Below are 20,184 nucleotides of genomic sequence, written 5' to 3' on the forward strand. Positions count from 1 at the left end.
TAGAATTCAGGCGAAGCGGGGGATTGTGAACAGACCAACAAGCCTGGAAAACCGCAGCGGACTACAACAGAATTGTCCATACTGAATTAGAAGGAAAAACTTCCTCTGCAACCATCTTTCGTGCTCATAAAGAAACGCCATTTAAGTTTTACAAGGTTAGTACGGATCATTTTGTTTGTGGGGAGATTTTTTTGTGGTTGATGTGCGGGTTTGTGTATGGAGTTACTTAGTTGCTACGCACGCTGTCGCAGGTTGTGTACTCGTTATCACGGTGAACCTGCCCGGCTTTGTCCAAACGCGAGACCTTTCGGAATTGTCACGATGACGGGAGAATCTCTGCAGCGACAGTTTGACATATTGAGTCCAAATTGATGGTTGGCATGCGCCTAGTTATTGCATCGTTTTTTTTTTTGCAGCGTGTTTGGGTGCTCGTGCAGTCGTGCCTCCCTCGAGGTGCTTGTTCTTCGGCTGTCCTTCCCTCGCCTTCGGGCATGTCTACTCGTTGCGCTTTGTTACGAAATCACACGGATTGAAATGCTTTGTGCAGTATTGCTGTTGTCGGGCTGGAGGCGATCGTGATTATCACGGTCATCCGCCTCAAGCTTTTTTTCCTACTGGAACTCAACCCACTTACATTGAACACCCCAAGATACTTGTCTTTTTTTTCCCCCACCGCCCATTTCCTAATGTTTATGTCCATATAGGCACCGAATAACCTGCTTGAAATGCAGCTGCAGCAATAAAAGAAGCACATGTTGGAGTCTGCTTGCCACATCTGTTTTGCATGAAGCACCGGGACAAAGGCTGTCCGAGTCCCACGGTGTTTATGCAGCCACAGTGGCTGAGCTGCAGATGTGTGCAGACAAAGGGCACAGGTTCAAGATCCCTACCTGAACTGTACAGCAGTTTTGGGGTGTATTTTAATCTTTAGGAACTAGTTTAGATGTGTTACTTTTGTTTACCTGTCCAATTTGTAAACAGGTAGGTGAAAATCCGCTGGAGGTACACCATATTTAAAAAAAGAAATAAAATACATCGTATAATGTAACTTTGAAGAAATGAAGAGGCCAAGCATGCTTGCTTCAAGTGGTTAGTCCCAATTGAACTTTGGTGTAAAACAATACACAGGGAATTCAACCATCAAAACACATAATTTTGTGTAAAGTTTGCAAACTTAATGCTAACCTACAATAATACTCTGCAACATGGAAGCAACAAATTTGGTAAAAAGCTAAATAGGCCTGTAAATTGTGAAAACCTCGAAAAATAAATTGTTTAAAAATCTGTGATATAGTAAAAGACAGATGGCCATTAAAAGTGGCATTTAAACTTGAGACAATTCAGTCTTTAAGGATTTCACAATTTAATCTTCAATTGTCATAATAAACATGTTTGTAGTATGTTTTGCCAAATACCTGTCTAAAATTATAAACATAAATATTTCTGTTGAATTTCAGTCAATGAATAGGCAACACTTTTTGTACCAACATTAGAAAATTAACTTTCCCATAATCCCGGTCAGTTGTGATATTTATTTTTTCCTCCTCCTGTGATGTCATCACGACTGCTCAATTGTTCTGTCGGATGTGAATGAAATTTCTTAACATCACTTTGCGAGTCTGCACGCCCGTGCCAAGACGGGGGGGTTACGCGAGGATCCTCCTAACACGCAATTCATTCAACTCATCAGCGAGCCAATGTTCCTTGAGAGAGTTCATCGGGGCATGATGCTGTATGTGTTCAAGCATGTGTGACGACCGAGAGCGAGAGGCATACTTAAAGCGAAGGGGCGTTATGTAATAACGTGCGTGATGCTCACAGTTTGGAAACAAGGCCCAGACGGCTCTCCCCACTGTAGATCTATTCCTGGCTGACAGTCTGAGCTTCAGGGTGTCTGCGCATTTTCCTTCTTCTGCACGAGGTTGGGCCCCTTTTATAGATTTAGCGGCATGTTCTCACGCCTCACTAAAAGCACCTGCTTTTGCTTCCTACGCATTAAGGATGTCGGTCCTTAGTGGCTGCTATTTTTGGGTGGGGGGGATCTGATCTGAGTGGCGCAGTGACTCACGAGTTGCTGCAGGAATGCCTCGAGTGTTTATTGGGTTAACTAAAAGCAAACTCCGGCCTCATGTTACCTGTGCCCTGCCTTGAAATAAAGGTTTTTAAATTTGCCGAGACTCCTACATGTGTCATTTTGTGAAGATGCAAAGCGGGAGGGGGAACACGTGATGATGACACGCAAACTGTTATTTTGGGATGCCGGCAGGAATTCTGCTCTCTAAAGAGTCATTGTAGTCATCGGATTGCATGCGCCGTCTGCATGTCGGATCACGTTGTTATCGCATTTAGCGCCCGCCGCACAGGCAGATCCTTTACCACCAAGGCTAGTTGGATCGGTTACCAGAGCTATCTGGTGACTGAGTTAATGCACAGCATGTTTGGAAGTCGATGCTCCTGTTACAGATGAAGCATTTTGTGGTTGTGCTCATTTGGTTTTATTGAAAGTTGGGAACGGTGTTCCCTTGGGGGAAATGAAGAGAGATAATGTGGATTAAAATTGAGACAATTTTCCTTCAACAAATTGAATTTTCTACCCATCCTTAATTGAATGGACTTGGAACATTTATTATTTGTCTTATGTTAAATTGCAGCTGTTGACATTAAGCCGTGTTATCTCTCGCAGTCCAGCAGTTCCCTGGTCAGACATGAAGAGCCCTCAAGGCCTGGATCGCTGAGCAGCTGAGGTCGGCGCTAAAAACACTTGTCCTGGCAGCCATGGCGGATAGAGACGGGCTCGCTATTGCCCCGGGACAAATCTACGTCGAGGTGGAATATGATTATGAGTACAAGGCCAAAGACAAGATGGTCACCATCCGGCAAGGGGAGTGCTATATCCTAGTGAAGAAAACCAATGAGGACTGGTGGCAGGTACGGAAGGACGAGGGCACGAAGGCTTTCTACGTGCCCGCCCAGTATGTCCGAGAGGTGCGGCGGCCCCTGATGCCCCCCCAAAAGCCACCCTCGAGGGCCAAACCTACCGTTTTGGATATCTGTCTGCCATCAAATGAGAACCTTAACCGGCCGCAGCCAGAGATGTCCAGCTTTGGGCGTCCGTCGCCTTCCTCCACGCCGTCACCTTCCTCAGACCGGGTCACGCCGCCAGCCCTGCCCAAGGATACTAACCAAAATTTGGAGAGCCCCCATAATTGCAAGGTGGTGGCCGAACTGGTGCTCCTTCACAACAACAACAATAATCAGCATCTGGCCAATAAGTCGACTCCGCCACAGACGGGAGCTGACTCTCCTCCGATGAAAGAGGAGGACAACCAGAGCAGAAGTTCAGACAGTGACAAGATGTCCCCGCAATGTGACCTACCAGGAAATGGGCTCGGCAAGCTCCGCAACGACTCGGAATCGGGCGATGAGCTCAGTAGCAGCTCAGCAGAGCACATGCAGGTAAGACATGAAGACAAAAGAGAATTCTTCTGCTTTCATGGCATTAGACAATTCGGCCAATTTGAAGCTGAAAAATGTCAAAACAATTAATCGATTTGTGAAAATTGTTGCAGGTGAGTTGTTGATTACTTGAGACACTGATCTGCTCAGGAATTAGTCTTAAGCTAACTGCTTTACTGGCAAGTTATCCGTCAATGTGAGTTTCTGTTCTATGTCGATGAAAATTGGGCAATTAGCTAATTACGATTGATTACTCTAAGTTTGCTTATACTGGAGAAACGATTTCTTTTCCTGACAGGTAAGTCCAGCCAAAGCCAGTCCCTTCAAATGTCATTTCATGTCTCTATTGAAATGTCCACTTTTGCTTTTTTTTGAATTAGTAGAGACTGTAGAAACTGGGTAGTAGAAAAATCCAGAACTGCCGACATAAGCCGATTTTTTTGGGGGTGGCTTATTTGGGCAAGGTCAGCTTGTTTGAAGGCTCCCAATGCTGCTTGTGCTCTTTGTTCCACGGGCAGCAGAAGCCTCCTCCACCATGGTAGGAACAAAGAGCGGCAGGCTTGAATGGAAAGTAGGTCATATCAGAGGGAGGATCTGTCTGTAGCCCCCCAGTCGCTCACTGCGGGGACCACTGTGTGAAAGAGGCTGTGTATGGATGTGTCAATGTCACAAAGTGAAGGAAAGTGAAAATGGACACACTCTACAACGCCAGGTCATTATTTACATCCCGCAAAAGATCCCCAAGGACCGAAAAAATAGATGGGGTTTTTTTGTCGTACGCCAACCATTTTGAATTCCACGCTTGTCCAACCACTTGTGGCAAAATAAACACATTTCCCCTCACAGCCATTTACATTTGCATTTCAGCGCTCTTTTTTTTTTCCCAGCCTTGAATCGGGCCGGATAAGAAGCAGACGGCTTCGGCTAATACCGGGATGTAGATTTTGCGGCAGGTGGATCCTACAACACCCCCCCCCCCCCTTCCTTCTCAGTCCCGCCTTTCTTAGTCTCATGTTAGTTGTCCCTTTTCGCGTTGTTGCCAGGCAAGTGAGCAACTCTGCAGGGAAAACCCTTTTTTTATTTTTTTTTATTTTTTATGCCTCCTGTCATCGCAAAGTCAGTCACAGATACAGATAAGCTGCTATTACTGCTGGAGTTGGCTCATCCTTTTTACATGTTGCAAATTATACTAGTGTGATTCCAATGTGTTCATCATGGTACTTTTCTTTCCAAAGCACGGTGACATAATGAATGGCCACACTGTTCCCTGTGGTAATGCGTGAGAGACCACATCATCTTTTTCCGCTCTCATCGATGTGTCACCACGCAAGTGGGAAGATGCGGTGGTCCAAAGTGAGTTTTTGTCTGTGGCTCTGCCCTATGGAGCCAGTGGTCAGCCATGCACTTAGTCATCCCACGATTGCGATTGAGGCGGCGCACGACCTTGAGAGGCCAACCCCCAACCTCGCCGCAGTGCCGTCTCACACAATCCAATTTCTAACAACCACTTCTGGCCTTTCACCCTCTGTCTGTCTGTCTGTCTGTCTCTCTCCAGAGAATTTCCGGCCTCTATCTAAGGGCCTCATGAAAATGCTAAACAAATAAAATCTGCAGACAAACGTGACGTCTCCTGGGAAGCGTCTCGCTCCACTGTATAGAAGCAAGCTGTTCCTAAACATGCCAAAATCAAAATGGTACACTTCATGCATATTTTTACAAAAAAAACTGTTCCTTTGGCAGAGCGGCTTAGCCAAGTTCCAAGAAGTCTTTCAAGTGAGGTCAAGCAAAATACATACTCTTACATAACGGCCCGGTTAAAAAAAAAGATATGACATCTATGGATGTCTTGTCCGCTGTCAGTGCCCCCTGTAATCTCTCCGTTTAGCCAATAGGTTTACTGAAAAGGAGGCCCGAGCTTGTTTTCCACTGCATACTTGACATTCTTGCCTTGGTGCCTACACACACAGAGTACTGTACAGTGAGGAAGTCAATGGAAGTTCGTCCTCTCCTCCAAAAATCAGACTCCAGACTGCTCGTAATCTAATCCAATATCAAGCCAATAGTGCATCTTTTGTTTTCATGTGACTGCTCCATGGTCTGCTCATTTGCCTCTCTCAGTGAAGGAAACGGACATCCTTGTCTGCTCTCCGACCTTGTGTCTACTTTGTCCGACCTCCCCCTGTCATTTCTGATCTGTAGCTCCGTGTTACAGCAGGAGGATCAAGTCGGTAAGCCCCCGGGGGCTCAGGCTTCAAGACCACCTTAAGAACTGATGATGACAAATCATGCTTGGAGGATCGTCTCTGTTTTCTAGGGTTAAGGTTCTTTAACACCTTTCATAAAGTGTGTATATGGAAAAGATGAAATCGTCTCAGGGTTAAGGGTTTGGTTTAGGATTAGCTGTATTCAATTACTTTGTTTTTAGTCATTTAGTCATGATATAACCAACCAGGTCAGTCTTGGTGTCCATCAAACAACTCTCTCCACCAACCAGTCGTGAGGCAGCCTAGTGTTGATTTAGCGATCGAATAATGGCAAAGCATCGCTCGCTTTCCTCTCAGCCCACATTGCGCTATGTGGGTCAGTCAGTCCCTCTCCTGTCTCTCACTGTGGAGCTTTCTGGGCCTGACTCACTAATGCAACTCTGTGAACTGGTAAAGCATGTATCCAGAGCAGGTAAGAAGCAGTTGTTTATCTTTCCTAAGCTTCTCCCCCCCCTGCCCTCGCAAGAGTGTCTTCAATTCTGATCCAAAAGTCCTTGTTCTTGTCGGTATGCATATCTGTAACAAATCTTTGGCAGTGGGATGCTGGCACATGGCTGTGTGAGAGATTTATTGAGCTCATTTCTAGCTTTGCGTATAATTCGGGATGCTTGAAGACACCAGGTGCTCAAAACGCAGTTATGTAACTGATGTTCTCCGAGCCTTTTGAGCAGCTGATAATAAGCCTTTTCCCCCACTGGCCAACTCTTTGGGTGAGTAGACAGGTCATGCTATTTGTGACTTCTACATTCTCCCTTGTTTTGCTTACATCACGAGACGGGGAAGTAATCCAGCAACGGTGTTTGGGCTATGAAGGCTTTCTCCGCATGGTTGACTCGTGCCAAGCTTTCTTTAGTGGTGCTAGTTGTTTCTGAGTTCTCCAGGACACGGACTCTCAAGCCGACTGCAAACTTCTGCAGCATAACTGTGCTTTCTGCACGAATCCAATTAGAACACGACATGTCCGCTTATTAGGGGGTCTTCCTGTTTTTGGAGACGCTGCGTGTCTCGCACGTTTCCTCAAAGCTGACCAAAATAGCTGATGGTGCTAGTACCGGGAGGTTGTTCAGAGCTATGCACCACCAGCCACGGGACGGAGAAGCTTACGGCCTGGACAGACCCCCACAAAACCCTCTCACCCGCCTCACACGCGTACTACTAGAATGCAATCTTCTTACATATCTGGATTAAGGGTTTGTGTACAACACATTCCTGTGTTAAACCTCTCTGTAACCCCCCCACCCCCTAAAGTCAATCATGCAACACAATCTTTCCTTTATATGGTCTGTTACTCTCGATGCTATTTAGCCGCTTGCCAATAAATGCATTTCAGGAAGCATTATATTTGGTATTTAAAAGATGATGTAACCCAGGTGGGATATTAAAATTGTTTTAGGTAACGTGAAAGGGAGAAATGATTATTTCAGTGTGTCATATGCGGTCTGTTGACGATGCAGTTCTTTTTTTTTTTTTTTTTTCCTAATTGTGAACATTGGCTGTATAGATGACAAGGCATCCTTGTTTGGCACGGACTATTCTCGACAATAGCTTTATAGTAGGAGCTTACTGGAACTTTACCGCGGTTGGCTAAAAGGGGAAAGGGCATGAAGAGGGGAGGCCCGACCAGCTGCTTGGCTGACCCATTTGAGAATGTATATGCTGGTTGTATTCACTTTGTTTTGGACTTGAAGGTAAATTTGTGCTAACCGGTGATTTTTGTTGTTTTTCCCCATTTGGTCCCTTTGTGTGCCTAAAGAGGGAGTGGAGCAAAAAAATAAAGAATGAGTTGACCCGACTGCCTGCTGCGTTCTGGGTTTTCTCCCTCTGCCTGTGGCAATTCCATTTCCTCGTAGTCGACGAGCTGTGAACATGTCAGGCGGCTCGGTAGGGGGTCCATGCTGACAGCCTCTCCCAGCTGAAATGTGCCTGTCTATGAAATAATCCATTCTGTCCACTCAATTTCATTACCATTTGATTCCATTTTCTTATCGTCTACAATTTGAGATTACAGTGGTACGTTTGGAACTCTGATTTGATCAATCCTTTTGTTCTTTTCCAAACCTGTAATTCGATTCATCACTGTTATTATTGGAAAATCTTTTTTCTATTTTTTCTTTTTTCAAACACTGAATCCCTTTTCAAATCAAGTATATTGTTCCCTTTTTTGTCGGTAATGAGACTCCTCCATCCAATAGTGTACAAGTGCAAATGGGGCGTGTGAACCACAGGCATTATAGCTCCAGGGTCACAAACTCTGACCTATTTTGACCTTGTGACTGAACTTTGGCCACCTGTCAAGCAATCCTCTCTGTCTTTTTCTACTTTTACATCTTCATCTGCTTTCTCTCTCTATCTCTTCTCTTTTCCATCTGCGTAAGGTAGTCAGGTCACTCGACTAATGAGTGTTCCCATTTAAGCGCCATTGTTCTAAATAAATCTCTTAAGATCCTGTAATCAGCCACCGTCGTCTCTTCTCATCTGTCGGACCAGGTTCTGAATGCAGTAAGGTAAATAAGCCACCGTAGTCTTCTTGACCCGGTTTGGATATCCTTAGTTGTCATCAGAATTGATTTTTTGGACCATGTTTTCCTACCTGAGGACCCCGCATTATATCGTAAGTAGCAATCTTTCTGGAATGGCCACGGAGCTGCTTAGTGAATGTGATATACGGCTTAGGCTGCTTGGCTGAGGTAAAAGTAGAACAGGTGTTAGTTGGTCTTGTCACAGTTTCTTAGGACTGAAGTTCACTTGAGCACCAGTCTTGGGTGGCGGGACTAGTTATTCATATAATCATTCTTACAATTTGGCAATTTTTTTGCTGTGCTTTGCAGTCATACCATCGAGCTTTGTTTTTTGAAAGAACCTGGAATTGTTTTTGAACGAACCTGGTTAGCCAACTTTGATTTGTCTGGGACTTGCGTAAGACAAGAGGTTGATGGTTCTTTGTGTCAGTGTCCTTCAAAGTAACTGATGGACTATAGCCTTCACCTGACTGCGGGGCAAATGCAGTTCAACTTGGATGCTCGGCTGACGTGGAATGACTTTGTCAGCAAGCAGCGCTGATATTGTGTGATGTGACAATCCCTTGAGGTGCTAGGTACTCAGGTCTGTGCAGGTTCTTCAGCTTTCTTCACAGTAATCATTAAAAAGCCGGAGTGGCTTCCCCCCCCAACCCTCTACGAATTATTTCCAGTAATGTTCCTCCACAGACACAACAGCTGTTAAGGTTGCCCTGCTCTCTCCATTGTTTAAATAAGAAGTCCTTACTATTGTTGTAGTCTGTACCAAGAGCCCTTTTGTCCCTCGCTGTCTTTGCAATCACATCACCCCGCACTATCGCCACGCTTAGTTTATACGTTGCCACTGATGTCGTCATACCATCCGGAACGTCTTTGAGTGGAGACTGACTCATCAGTTCCAGAGTGCCAATGTAGTGGACTACAATGCATCAAAATCCTTTATTGTCACTAAATAATCAAATCCCCCCAGCCTAAAACTGCCAGTTTCAGCAACCCCCCCCCCATTTTGCTTCTCGCCAGCCAATCGGCAAAATAGGGAAGGGACCTTGTATAATTGGCTCAAACCAATCACGCTGTAGGCTTTAGGTCAGGATTAGTCATTAACTCTCCAGGCTTAAAAATCTCAGCTGTCTGCTATGGAGTGCTGCTAGCTAAGTCTGCGTCCACTTCACAATTTCTCCCACAAAGAAAGAGACAAAATAATAATAATAATAATATAAAAATATATATTGCTCAGAATTTATTGAGTAATATAGCATCAACAGAGGTTACCATTTGTTAAATCCCATGTTTAAAGTAATTCTTCCATCCTTATTCAACAACAGCACCGTAAACTCGATCACGTCCTGTTCTGCCTTTTTCTTTTTTGCATCGTTGTATGAGGAACAGATTGCTGTGTAACTCTTTCATCCTGCCCCCAATCCATGTCTGTCTGGCTCTTTTTTTCACCATTTGCAGAACAGAAGGTACTTTGTGACTGTTAGGCTTCCACGCAGCTTTAAAGATGGAGTATATTCCAGGAGGGGGAGAGGAAAGTGTGCTAGCAGGGACTCCCTTTTGTGTTCATCCCCAGAGAAAAAATATTCTAGCATAGCTTGTGCATCATTTGCACATCTTATGGCCCACACATTCTTTTTTTATTTACTGCTTGACAGTAGGTTTGAATCCTTGGATCACAAACGATAACACTCTGCTGCTCACTGATATTCACCCAGATTCTTTTCTAGTGCTTAAAGGATGTCTCCATATGCTTTAAAAAAAAAAAGAACATAAGTTATAGAGGAGGTGTCAGTCGGAATCTGGCTCACTGGCGTTTGATTTTACGCTCCAGCTTGAGCAGAGCCCCCAAATAGAAGCTGGAATCTTTGATCCATTGGCTGCTTCTGAAAAAAAAAAAAAAAAAACGTGAACATCATGCCCCAGATTGGATTTGTTTGCTCGAGTATATCTTGCTCATACTGCCGAAGTGACAGCTTCACTGCAAGAATGTTGTGCTCCCTGACCAACAACAGCATGCCCATATGCACGGATCGTATGGCTGCAGGCTCCCCCCCGTCCTCCAAATCTGTCCCTGCTCGCATCTCACGAGGAAAATCCAATTGGATCGACAAAATTCTGTATGCCATCAATTCCTTTCAGCGATTGACAGTTTGTTTCATTCCAGAGTCTTGAAGTCCGTCGTAGCCAAGCAACAGCAGCAGTGTGCCGACTGACATTTTAATGCTATCATCTATTACGCACATCGCAGTCAAGTTGTCAAACGCCCCGATCTGTGAAATTAAATTAGCCGTCGCCATCCTGCCGAATCTGACTGAAAACCCGCTGAGTCACTTTCAACATTTTCTTATTTTAATTTAAGCGCCCGAGTCACGTCTTTCTCCTGGCAGATCCATATTTGCATGGAATTAGCATTTATTTATTTCAACCTGTTCCATGCTGCCCCATTTTGAAACTGCAGTGGATGGCTCGGAGGTTGCAATATGCCACAATGATGGGCGACTGGGCCAATGTGGTCTGACCGTTGCTCATCGAGGTGGAAATGTAGGTTAATCCGGTCATACGGCCGAGACCATCGTACCTCCTTGAGCGGAGAGGAGGCGGTTGGGGCGTTGTCCGACGCGAAGGGAAGCAGAAAATGATCAACAAGGTAACCTCGAAATGCAGTAGGAGAACTGAAGCAGATTTTATTCACTGAGAAAATCGACAGAAGTGAAGGGCTGTGCGGTAAAAAGGACAATTTAGAACAAAAGGGAACCAAGTGGATTGATGTAAAGCCAAGGAGGGGTTGTCCCCCCCCCCCCCTTCCCCTCCCCTCCCGTCCCTACGTTTGCCTTTAAACCTGCAGCAAAGTGGCTTTGTTGACCGAGCGTCTCCATAGCCACAAAGCCCTCATTCAGCAATGCACCTCTCCAGCCGGGGCCACCACTCTTCCTTTAACCAGTTTTCATCTAATTCAATTACACAATCACATTATGCAACACCGCGAGAGATGAACGAACAAACGCGTGCTCCGAGCTGTGACACCGATCTTGGCACCGCCTGGAACCAGAGACAGCCGACCTTTCGCTTAAACACGGAATGTCGTTTTAATTCTCGACCGTGGGGAGAGTTCTGAAACAAAAGTGATCATGCTTTTCGGTGCAGTTGCCTCTGAACGGGTATTGATTATATTTGCTCATTTGGAACTGACACGCTTGGAACAAAGTGCTGCTCTCGCAATGTTTCCAGGGAGATGTGGGTGCGGGGCGGGCTGTGCTAATTTCCCCCGCTAGCATCCACGCTATCTTGGCAATCATACTGAGCAGTAAAGGAGAATTTGAAAGCACCGTCACTCATGCAGACCCCCACCCCGTCTTTTCTGTGTCTCCCCCTCCTATGTTCAATTGCACAAATGATGCACCCGAGATGGAAGCACCTGCCTATCATTCACCTTTTGATGCTTCATGCCGCACCATTCACGAGTTAAGCAATCCATTTATTGTCACTGCAATCCAACCAAAAGCAAACGCGGAAATCCGGGAAACTACTGCAGCAAAGTGACTGAATAGTTTCGGCTCTTGTGCAAAGTGCTGCACCAGCACCACGTGTCTCAAAGGCTGCCACGGTGATGCAGCAGAATGCTTCGCCATGTGTGCATATATAGAAGCCCCTCCCCCTCAAGCAAGCTCAGGACGGGGACCCTCCCCAGACCTTTAACCCTAGCTCATGCGAGTCCCCAAGCGGACATGTGCTAGTACTACAAACACCGCTGCCCTTACCTTGACCCGTTTCTCGCTCCTCTTTACACCGATGCCTCATTTCCACTCCCCCCCCCCACCCCCCGTATGTGTCCTTTTCACATTCGCGAACCTGTCAGAGACCAGATCAGCTGCTTCCAGTCCATTTCGCAGCTTCTCGTTTGTCTCAAACAAACACGAAAATGTCGTCATAAACGAGGCATGCGAGGTTAATGTTAAGCCACCCACTCAAGTGACCAAATTTGGTTCTTCACCCCATAAAGGGCTGGCTAATCCTGCGAAAAAAGGGATCTTAATATTTCAGCACTATTTCCTGTTGTGCCACCGCAGTGTGCACTCGAGAGATAAAGCCGTTTGCTCTCGGCGCTTTTTCGCTTCCTTCATTTTCTGTCTCGCACAGCAGCGCCAGACGCTCGGGTGCGATTGAGAAAAGGTGAAGGCGAGGGTCATCGCGTTTACCGTCCCGTTTGGCAGCCACCTCGCATCACTATGCGGCGTGCGTTCAGAGGTTACAGGAAGGCCGGGGAGGATGATGATGACGTATTTGTGAAGGTCTCTGGATTCAAGGTGATCTGAGGAAGGAATGAGAAATATTTTAAGTTTAAGTTTGGTGTTAAATTCTTGGATTGCTTTGTTAACAAGATACCTGATGCTGGAATCAGCCTCTAACCCCCCAAGGCAATTTTCACAAATATCCAGAAGAGCCTTGATCATGAGATGAGCTGTAGCCATGGAGACGATGCTTTCTAGCTTTTGCGAAGTGACCTTTTAAACGTTGCCGGGGTTTTGATCGTGAGAGAAAAACATATGTCGGGTTTGTCGCATTAATGTGGTATTTGGTTTCTCTATGCATGTATTTTCTGGAACAGTGAACAAATAATGTGATTAAGAGAAGAAGATTCAAATTTTGCTTTCCTCCTCCAGGCTACATCGCCTACGGGTCCGGGCAGGTCCGACTCACCGGTCTACACCAACCTCCAGGAGCTTAAGATTTCCCTGTCCAGCCTTCCGCCCGTGCCCTCCGCCTCGCCTCTCCACATCCACGGTGACTGGGAGACACACAAAGACCTGAGTGGCAGGCATTTCTACTATAACCGAGCCACGGGGGAGCGCACGTGGAAACCGCCACGCACCCGGGACACCAGCAGCAGCAACAGCAGCTTCCGGGGAGAAAGCCAAGCCTCGGCGGAGAGTGAGGTAAGCGAGGCCAAGGGGGGAAAAAAAGCAAGGCGTCATTTAGGCTTTATTAGAAGCAGTAACGGAGCTGATTGCGGTTTCGTTTGTATGCTTAACAGTCCAACAGCACCCTCATGTGGTATTTCGCTGCATTACATTAATATTTAACGTGAACACCGCTTATTAGCATAATAATACTACCAGCATGGGGCTCATCAATTAAAATGCAAGCTGGGTTCTGTTAATCAGTCAGACTCCAACTTGAATTATGACTGACTGAATGTTTTAATGGTTTGATAATAACAATCCACCCACAACATTAGAATGATTTGCTCCCTTATTCTTTTGGATTCTGGATAATGTCGACTCGACAACATTATAATGATTTGCTCCCTTGTTCTTTTGGATTGTGGATAATGCCGACTCGACTGTTTTGGAACAAAAGTGGACTGAATTTCAGACTATTTGACATGTTTTTGTCAATAGCTGGAAAACTGTCTCAGCACCCATTCCAGTGTGTCTGACAGCCAGTACGGGTCGCCCCCTCGAGGCTGGTCTGAAGAGCTGGACGAGCATGGGCACACCCTTTACGTCTCCGAATACACACAAGAGAAGGTAAAGTGTCAATTTAATAATGGCGGCTGACTACTTACAGGCCTTTGCTGCCTCTTTGTAGTGGATAAAACACATTGATGAGCAAGGCCGACCTTACTACTACAATGCTGACGGATCCAGGTCTGAATGGGAACTACCCAAGGTAGTTATTCATCAACGTTACCTTTCCAAATGTTTGGATGGAAGTGTCACGGAGGTTTCTGTGGTCTGATCTTCTCTGCACTCAGTACAACATGTCCCCTCAGTCCGGTGAGGCCCCCAAGAGTCGGAGCTTGGAGAGGAAGCAGCCGGACCCAATTATCATCACCAAGTGGAGGCACAGCACTTACGTCCTTGATCTCAACGACAAGGTATGGCTTCCTGGAATTGGAGTCAAGTCAGTAAAATAGTTTGTTGTGTTCGACTCAGACGCTTTATGGTTGCTTGATTCAAAAATTTCCAACAACTACTTAACCCAAAAGTAATTTAATGTGCAGTACCTAATAAACTAAAATGTATGTCAATAAAATTTGATTGGATCACAATTATTCAAAAGCTGACTAACAACTAACAGCACACGATCTTCTGTACGGCTCAAAATTCGAATTTTCTGTTCCTCTTGATGTAACATGCAAGTTTGCAAGCCAATGTTCTAATTCCATAGCAGGTTTTTGATCCACCTTCCTCTCCCTCTCTAACCTTCTGACTTCATTGACACCTGTAGTTTGCCTTATAGTCTTTAGAAAATCTTCATGTGGTGCCTCTTGTTGTTAGGAGTGTGCTTCGGCGCCCAAGCTGAGCTCTCCCGACTCTGACTCGTGCCCATCATCTCCTAAGCACCCCTCGACTGTTAGTATCCCAGCTTGCATTGCACTGCACCACCACCACCATCATCTTTTTATTCTCCCCATTCACTTCTTCATCATCTTCAGCATGTGACCATCTCTAGCTTAACCGCAAAACATTGTCATTTTTTTAAACCAATATCCACAGTAGAACCTCCAATTATGAATTGTGTGGCTCTTTGTGTACAGGTGTGTTTGGAATCTGATTTGCTTATCTGTTCCTCCTTAGCCATCAGAAAAATGTGGAGTCCTAAATGTCACCAAAATCACAGAGAATGGAAAAAAAGTCAGGTAGGAAGCTTTGACGTGCAGACTTGGAGAACTTTGCTGTACATTCTCAATATTTTTTATTTTTTTGGTATCCAGGAAGAACTGGGCATCCTCGTGGACGGTGTTACAGGGTTCCTCCCTCCTCTTTGCAAAGGGTCAAGGTGGAAGCACAAGCTGGGTGCGTAATTATGGATCCAGGTTCCGAGACTTCATCGCCAACAAATAGTGTCATCCTCCGTTCATTCCTTCCCCCCCCCCCTTCTCCTCCTTCCTGAAGTCTTATTACCGCAATGGCTCCATCCCCGAGCTGCTCCTCACTCTTCTTAGCAACTGGAAGCAATCTGTCAAGCCCCGTCCTGCTGTCTCCTATGTAAAAGTTAGCACCACAAAGACTGTTTTGGGCTAGCGTGTGTTTCATTGCGTGCTAACGGTTCACCTTTAACCTTTATTAACCGCATTTTTTTTTTCAAAATAACGCCACGCTTGACTCGGGAGAGCTCGTGATGTGATTTTTGAGCATTTTTAATTCATGTGCCGCTTTGTTTTTAATTTTCAAGGGTTGAACTGTCAAAATAATATTTCTGAAGCGGAGGTGGTGCTAATGTAGAAAATAATTGTGGCCATTTATTCTCATCTGAGCAACTTGACCCAATAACATTATTAACAATGATTTGCCTGCCTAACAAAACAAAACAAGTACCGTATTTTCCGGACTATAAGGCGCACCTAAAAACCTAAAATCTTCTCAAAAGCCGACAGTGCGCCTTATAGTCCAGTGCGCCTTATATATGGACTAAATTTCTAAATTCAAACTAAGATTAAGTTTTAAAATGGGCCATTCATTGAAGGTGCGCCTTATAGTTCGGAAAATACGGTAATTAACATATTGGATCTAATGAATTAAATTTAGCCCCTAAGCAGCACACGTATTTTTCCAATTAACTGCTTGACTTGATTTCTTTTTTCTGTTCCATCTCTGTGGTGTCATCGCTTATATCGCGTCACTGCGTTTCAGAAGTTTGGCAGCAACCAGTCCAAGCCGGAGTTTTCCGTCGATTTACGCGGTGCGTCCGTGGAATGGGCCTCCAAGGACAAGTCCAGCAAGAAGCATGTCATTGAGGTATCAAATATAGACACAAGTTGGCTCAGAAACTTGATCTTAATTTGATTTTTTTCTAAACTTGACTTCCTTAGCTGAAAACACGTCAGGGGACAGAACTGCTGATCCAGTCTGAGATTGACAGCGTCATCAACGACTGGTACCGGGCCCTGACCGAGGCCATTAACACACATGTGAGTGGACTTAGTCATAGTGGTGGGATGGGTATAACTGAATCTAACATTTGGCTTGTATGAAGGTGTGGGAGTCGGATGAGGCCATCGAAGACGATATGCCGGACTCTCCGGGAGCTGAGAAACAGGACAAAGAGAAAGACTCAAAGAAGAACAGAGGTGAGGCCAACTGCTCACACCTTTTTATTTATCTTAAGCCATGCCTTCACATTGCACGTATGTTTTTGATTCATTTAGTTGTGATGAAGACCTCTATCAGTATGGACTCATCGGACCAGAAAAAAACTCGGGTAAAGCTCAAGAAGTTCTTGACACGCCGACCTACCTACCAGGCGGTCAAAGACAAAGGCTACATTAAAGGTAGCTCGAGTGGCAGGTACCACATTTGGAAAAACACTGCAGGGAATAACAACTTCTGGTTCATCCTTCACAGATCAGGTTTTTGGCTGCAGTTTGAGCAACCTGTGCCAGCGGGAGAACACATCCGTGCCCAAATTTGTTAAAATGTGCATTGACCATGTGGAGAAAACAGGTATGATCCAGATCGTCACCGGTCTATTGAAAAATAAAACTATTCGTGCCAGGTCTATCTATCGTCTTGAATAGTTCAGGATGCACTCCCATTGTTGTCCTCTAGGTCTCAGTACTGATGGCTTGTATCGAGTCAGCGGGAACCTGGCGGTGATACAGAAGCTCCGTTTTGCTGTCAACCATGGTAGGGCACAATCATCTGTAGACATGTCTGGTCTTTCTTTTCATACCTGTCTCATCCAATTTCCTTCCCTCCATCAGACGAGAAGGTGGAACTAGATGACATCAAGTGGGAGGACATCCACGTCACGACAGGAGCACTCAAAATGTTCTTCCGGGAACTTCCAGAACCTCTATTCACTTATGGATCCTTCAATGATTTCCTTAATGCAATTAGTGAGTAACCGTTTTATTCCACCTGATTTATGTTTCCAATATGGCCACAAGGTGGTGCTGTACACATGTGAATTCCCTCACCGCCTGTTTGTCTTTGTGCTTCAGAATGCTCTGACTACAAGCAGAGAGTGAACTCAATCATAGACTTGATAAAGAAGTTGCCAAAACCTAACCACGACACAATGCAAGTTCTCTTCAAACACTTGCGCAGGTAAGATGCATCATCATTTCCTCCATTTTCAGAAAAACCCAGTTTAAGGAAAAAAATCACAGTATTTATTCAATTATAATTAGTTGGAAGTATGTTTCAAGTTAAAGCTTATTAGCTTATTATCTGCAGTGTGAAAGCTGATTTATTTGTTTTTATTTTTTTTACCCAGCAGCAGCGGCATCATACGTTCCCAGTGACATTTGCCCAGCGTTCCCATTTGCATTTATATGGCTCTGCATTTGCTGTAATTTAGTACCTATGAAGTGGTGGAATTTACAGCGTGACATTCAGTGTATGGAGGACTACGTTATATCAAGCGGGCGGATTTGATCTTATTTTCTCCCCCCGTAAATATGTTATTGTTTTGTGCATCTGCACGAAAGGATGTAGCTTCTATTTAAAACCACTATTATTGCTCTACTCTCGCCCGGAGCGTCGGCGGCGTTCCGAGCCGTGTCTTCACACTCAATCTTGAGCCTCCAGACTGGCTTGTAATCTTGTTTTTCTAGATGAACACCAAGTTGATTCGATAGGTAAACCTTACCCGTGTCCTCCCTCCCCCGCGCAGGGTGATAGACCACGGCGAAGCCAACCGCATGACCACCCAGAGCGTGGCCATCGTTTTCGGACCCACGCTCCTCCGGCCCGAGACGGAGACGGGCAACATCGCCGTCCACATGGTCTACCAGAACCAGATTGTGGAGCTCATACTGCTGGAGTACGAAAGTATTTTTGGCAGGTAGATAGAAATGGCCGCCATTATTATTATTTTTTTATTGACTGAACTCAGTGTTGCTGGGAAATCCGACTCCCCGTTTTCATGAGCGTTTACACAAGCATTACCAGGCATTGCACTTATAAGTTGGGGAGATCCATTTAATTTGAAAGGCAACAGGCCTCTCACCTTTTCAGATGGACGATAACCTTTCAGATGACCTCGTGATTTGAATATTCAGGGTCGATAGTTTTGTTGTTGTTTTTGGTGCCGCAGTCACTGATTCCGATGAAACCTCCTTGTGTAGGAGAGCGTTAATGGATGCTGCTCCAGTGGCGTGCGTTGAAGGCAGACTCGCACCTCGTAATGTTGCCTGAACTGTGTTGGTCTTCTGTGTTGTGGCGCTTCGGTCGTGACGCCAGTTATGCCATAAATCGAGTTTTTCTTTGTCGTTGTCTTGTTGTTTGTTTTTTGCACTTGGATAAACTGGAGCAGTGTTTCACATTGTGCCCCATGATCCCGCCCCCACCTCACCCACTAAGTGTTAACCAGATGGAGAGCTAAAACAGTATTTGTCGATGGGAGTGAATTAAAACCTGCACAGAAGCATCTTTCGTCTTGCCACTTTGTAGAGAAATGTGTCGTGTCGTCATGTCAACGTGCTTCGGTGAAGTCTACGCGCTCTGTGCTCCTTTTACAAACCCAAATCTGACGATTTGGTTTGTCCAACTCCGAGGTACTGCGGTCGTTTTTTTGAACCACAATTTACGATTTTGCGTCGTAGGGGTGCCGAACCTACGCTAAGCTAATGATGAAGTATTCCGACAAGGGCGAATATAGCAAGAGTGCTCGTTGTTACAAGGTGTTCCGGGATTGGTGTGTACAGTTGATTTTCCAGTTTGTACATTTGAATTCAAAGATGACAGAATGCAGATTGTGAAAAAGAGAAGAAGAAGAAAAAAAAATAAAGACTGTTCCTTCTGTTCCTGCAGTGTTTACATGTGATCAGCTGCACATTTGAATGTAATTTTTCAAGCTAACTGCTGTTTGTGAAATTGCTCTGTTTAATAAAAAAGAAAAATCAAACAAGAAGGTTCCCGTGCATTTCCTGTCTCAGTGATAAAAAAAAACCTCGACATGGATGGAGACCATAAAAGTAAAAGACACAAAAGGTGAGCCGGCCGTTCGACTTCAATCAACTCTAAAGCTTCAGCTCTCGCTCTGCCTTAATTACATAATTGAATTAATCTACTCAATGCTAATATCCTGGTTATCGAGCGGAGTGATTAAGCTTTCCTGTCTCAATCAATTATTTTCCTACCTGTTAATTATAAAAAGCACTTTAGTATATTTCTTGATATTTCTGAAATGTATGGCAACCTCTGCCACTCACCCTCCATTAATCTCCATGCTTCCATTTTTTTTGTCATTCCTCCGCAGGTCATTCGCGGCTGCCGACCTGAAGGCTGTGGATTAATTGATGTCTAATTAGGTAATTGCCAGTCTGCCATCTTTGATTAAGAAGCGCGCGGCTTTGGAGTGCTGAGTAAAGCTGCTTGATGTTAGCCCCTTACAGAAAAGCTTCACTTAACTCTTTATTTATATTGACTTTGCGTGGTCGCCTTGTATGTGCACTATGTTGTGTTTAAAAAAATAACTTATGACATAAACTGACCCTAATAATAGATCGAATTTCTTTGCCAGGTTTTTATACTCATATGAAAAGTAAAATATGAAACTAGGTCAGTTTGCGTAATGCTAACATACCGTATTTTCCGGACTATAAGGCGCACCGGACTATAAGGCGCACCTTCAATGAATGGCCCATTTTAAAACTTTGTCCATATATAAGGCGCACCGGACTATAAGGCGCACCATTAATGCATCATGTCGGATTTTTAATCCAAATCAAATCATTCTCCATTTTATCTTTTTTATTTCAACTTCAGATGCAACAAATGACTTTATAATCACAAAATAATGATCCATAGTCTTTTTGATTCATGATTCATAGTCTTCAGCAGGCCACTTATGCTTGATTTCATGACACAATGCTTCGGGCCAGTTTGAATTTAGGAATTTAGTCCATATATAAGGCGCACTGGACTATAAGGCGCACTGTCGGCTTTTGAGAAGATTTTAGCTTTTTAGGTGCGCCTTATAGTCCGGAAAATACGGTA

General features: G+C 44.8%; 1 protein-coding gene and 2 long non-coding RNA genes across 10 annotated transcripts; 1 reads left to right on the forward strand and 2 right to left on the reverse strand.

The window, feature by feature from the left end:
* Positions 1–7: 7 nt before the first annotated feature.
* arhgap12b (Rho GTPase activating protein 12b) lies at positions 8–19,096 on the forward strand. Of its 8 annotated transcripts, none has more exons than XM_061265531.1 (19): positions 8–155; positions 2,684–3,456; positions 12,898–13,170; positions 13,636–13,764; positions 13,826–13,906; positions 13,992–14,114; positions 14,518–14,592; positions 14,818–14,879; positions 14,955–15,036; positions 15,136–15,234; positions 15,874–15,978; positions 16,053–16,151; positions 16,217–16,310; positions 16,389–16,511; positions 16,585–16,683; positions 16,789–16,866; positions 16,944–17,078; positions 17,184–17,289; positions 17,858–19,096. In XM_061265531.1, exons 2-19 carry the CDS (start codon positions 2,776–2,778, stop codon positions 18,030–18,032), a joined length of 2,619 nt encoding a protein of 872 aa, XP_061121515.1. In that variant the 5' UTR covers positions 8–155; positions 2,684–2,775; the 3' UTR covers positions 18,033–19,096. The 8 variants fall into 8 exon arrangements, with proteins under 8 accessions (XP_061121515.1, XP_061121516.1, XP_061121517.1 ...); XM_061265532.1 differs by having other exon boundaries at positions 15,136–15,228; XM_061265533.1 differs by having other exon boundaries at positions 15,136–15,228; positions 15,877–15,978.
* LOC133143552 (uncharacterized) lies at positions 9,456–12,246 on the reverse strand. The gene is made up of 2 exons (XR_009710443.1): positions 11,995–12,246; positions 9,456–10,119 (listed from the first exon to the last, which is right to left on the reverse strand). It is a non-coding gene; the product is annotated as an uncharacterized LOC133143552 (long non-coding RNA).
* Positions 12,357–12,932, reverse strand: LOC133143553 (uncharacterized). The gene is made up of 2 exons (XR_009710444.1): positions 12,620–12,932; positions 12,357–12,545 (listed from the first exon to the last, which is right to left on the reverse strand). It is a non-coding gene; the product is annotated as an uncharacterized LOC133143553 (long non-coding RNA).
* Positions 19,097–20,184: the final 1,088 nt, after the last annotated feature.

The sequence above is a fragment of the Syngnathus typhle genome, linkage group LG19 (assembly GCF_033458585.1).
Source record: "Syngnathus typhle isolate RoL2023-S1 ecotype Sweden linkage group LG19, RoL_Styp_1.0, whole genome shotgun sequence".
NCBI lineage: Eukaryota > Metazoa > Chordata > Actinopteri > Syngnathiformes > Syngnathidae > Syngnathus > Syngnathus typhle.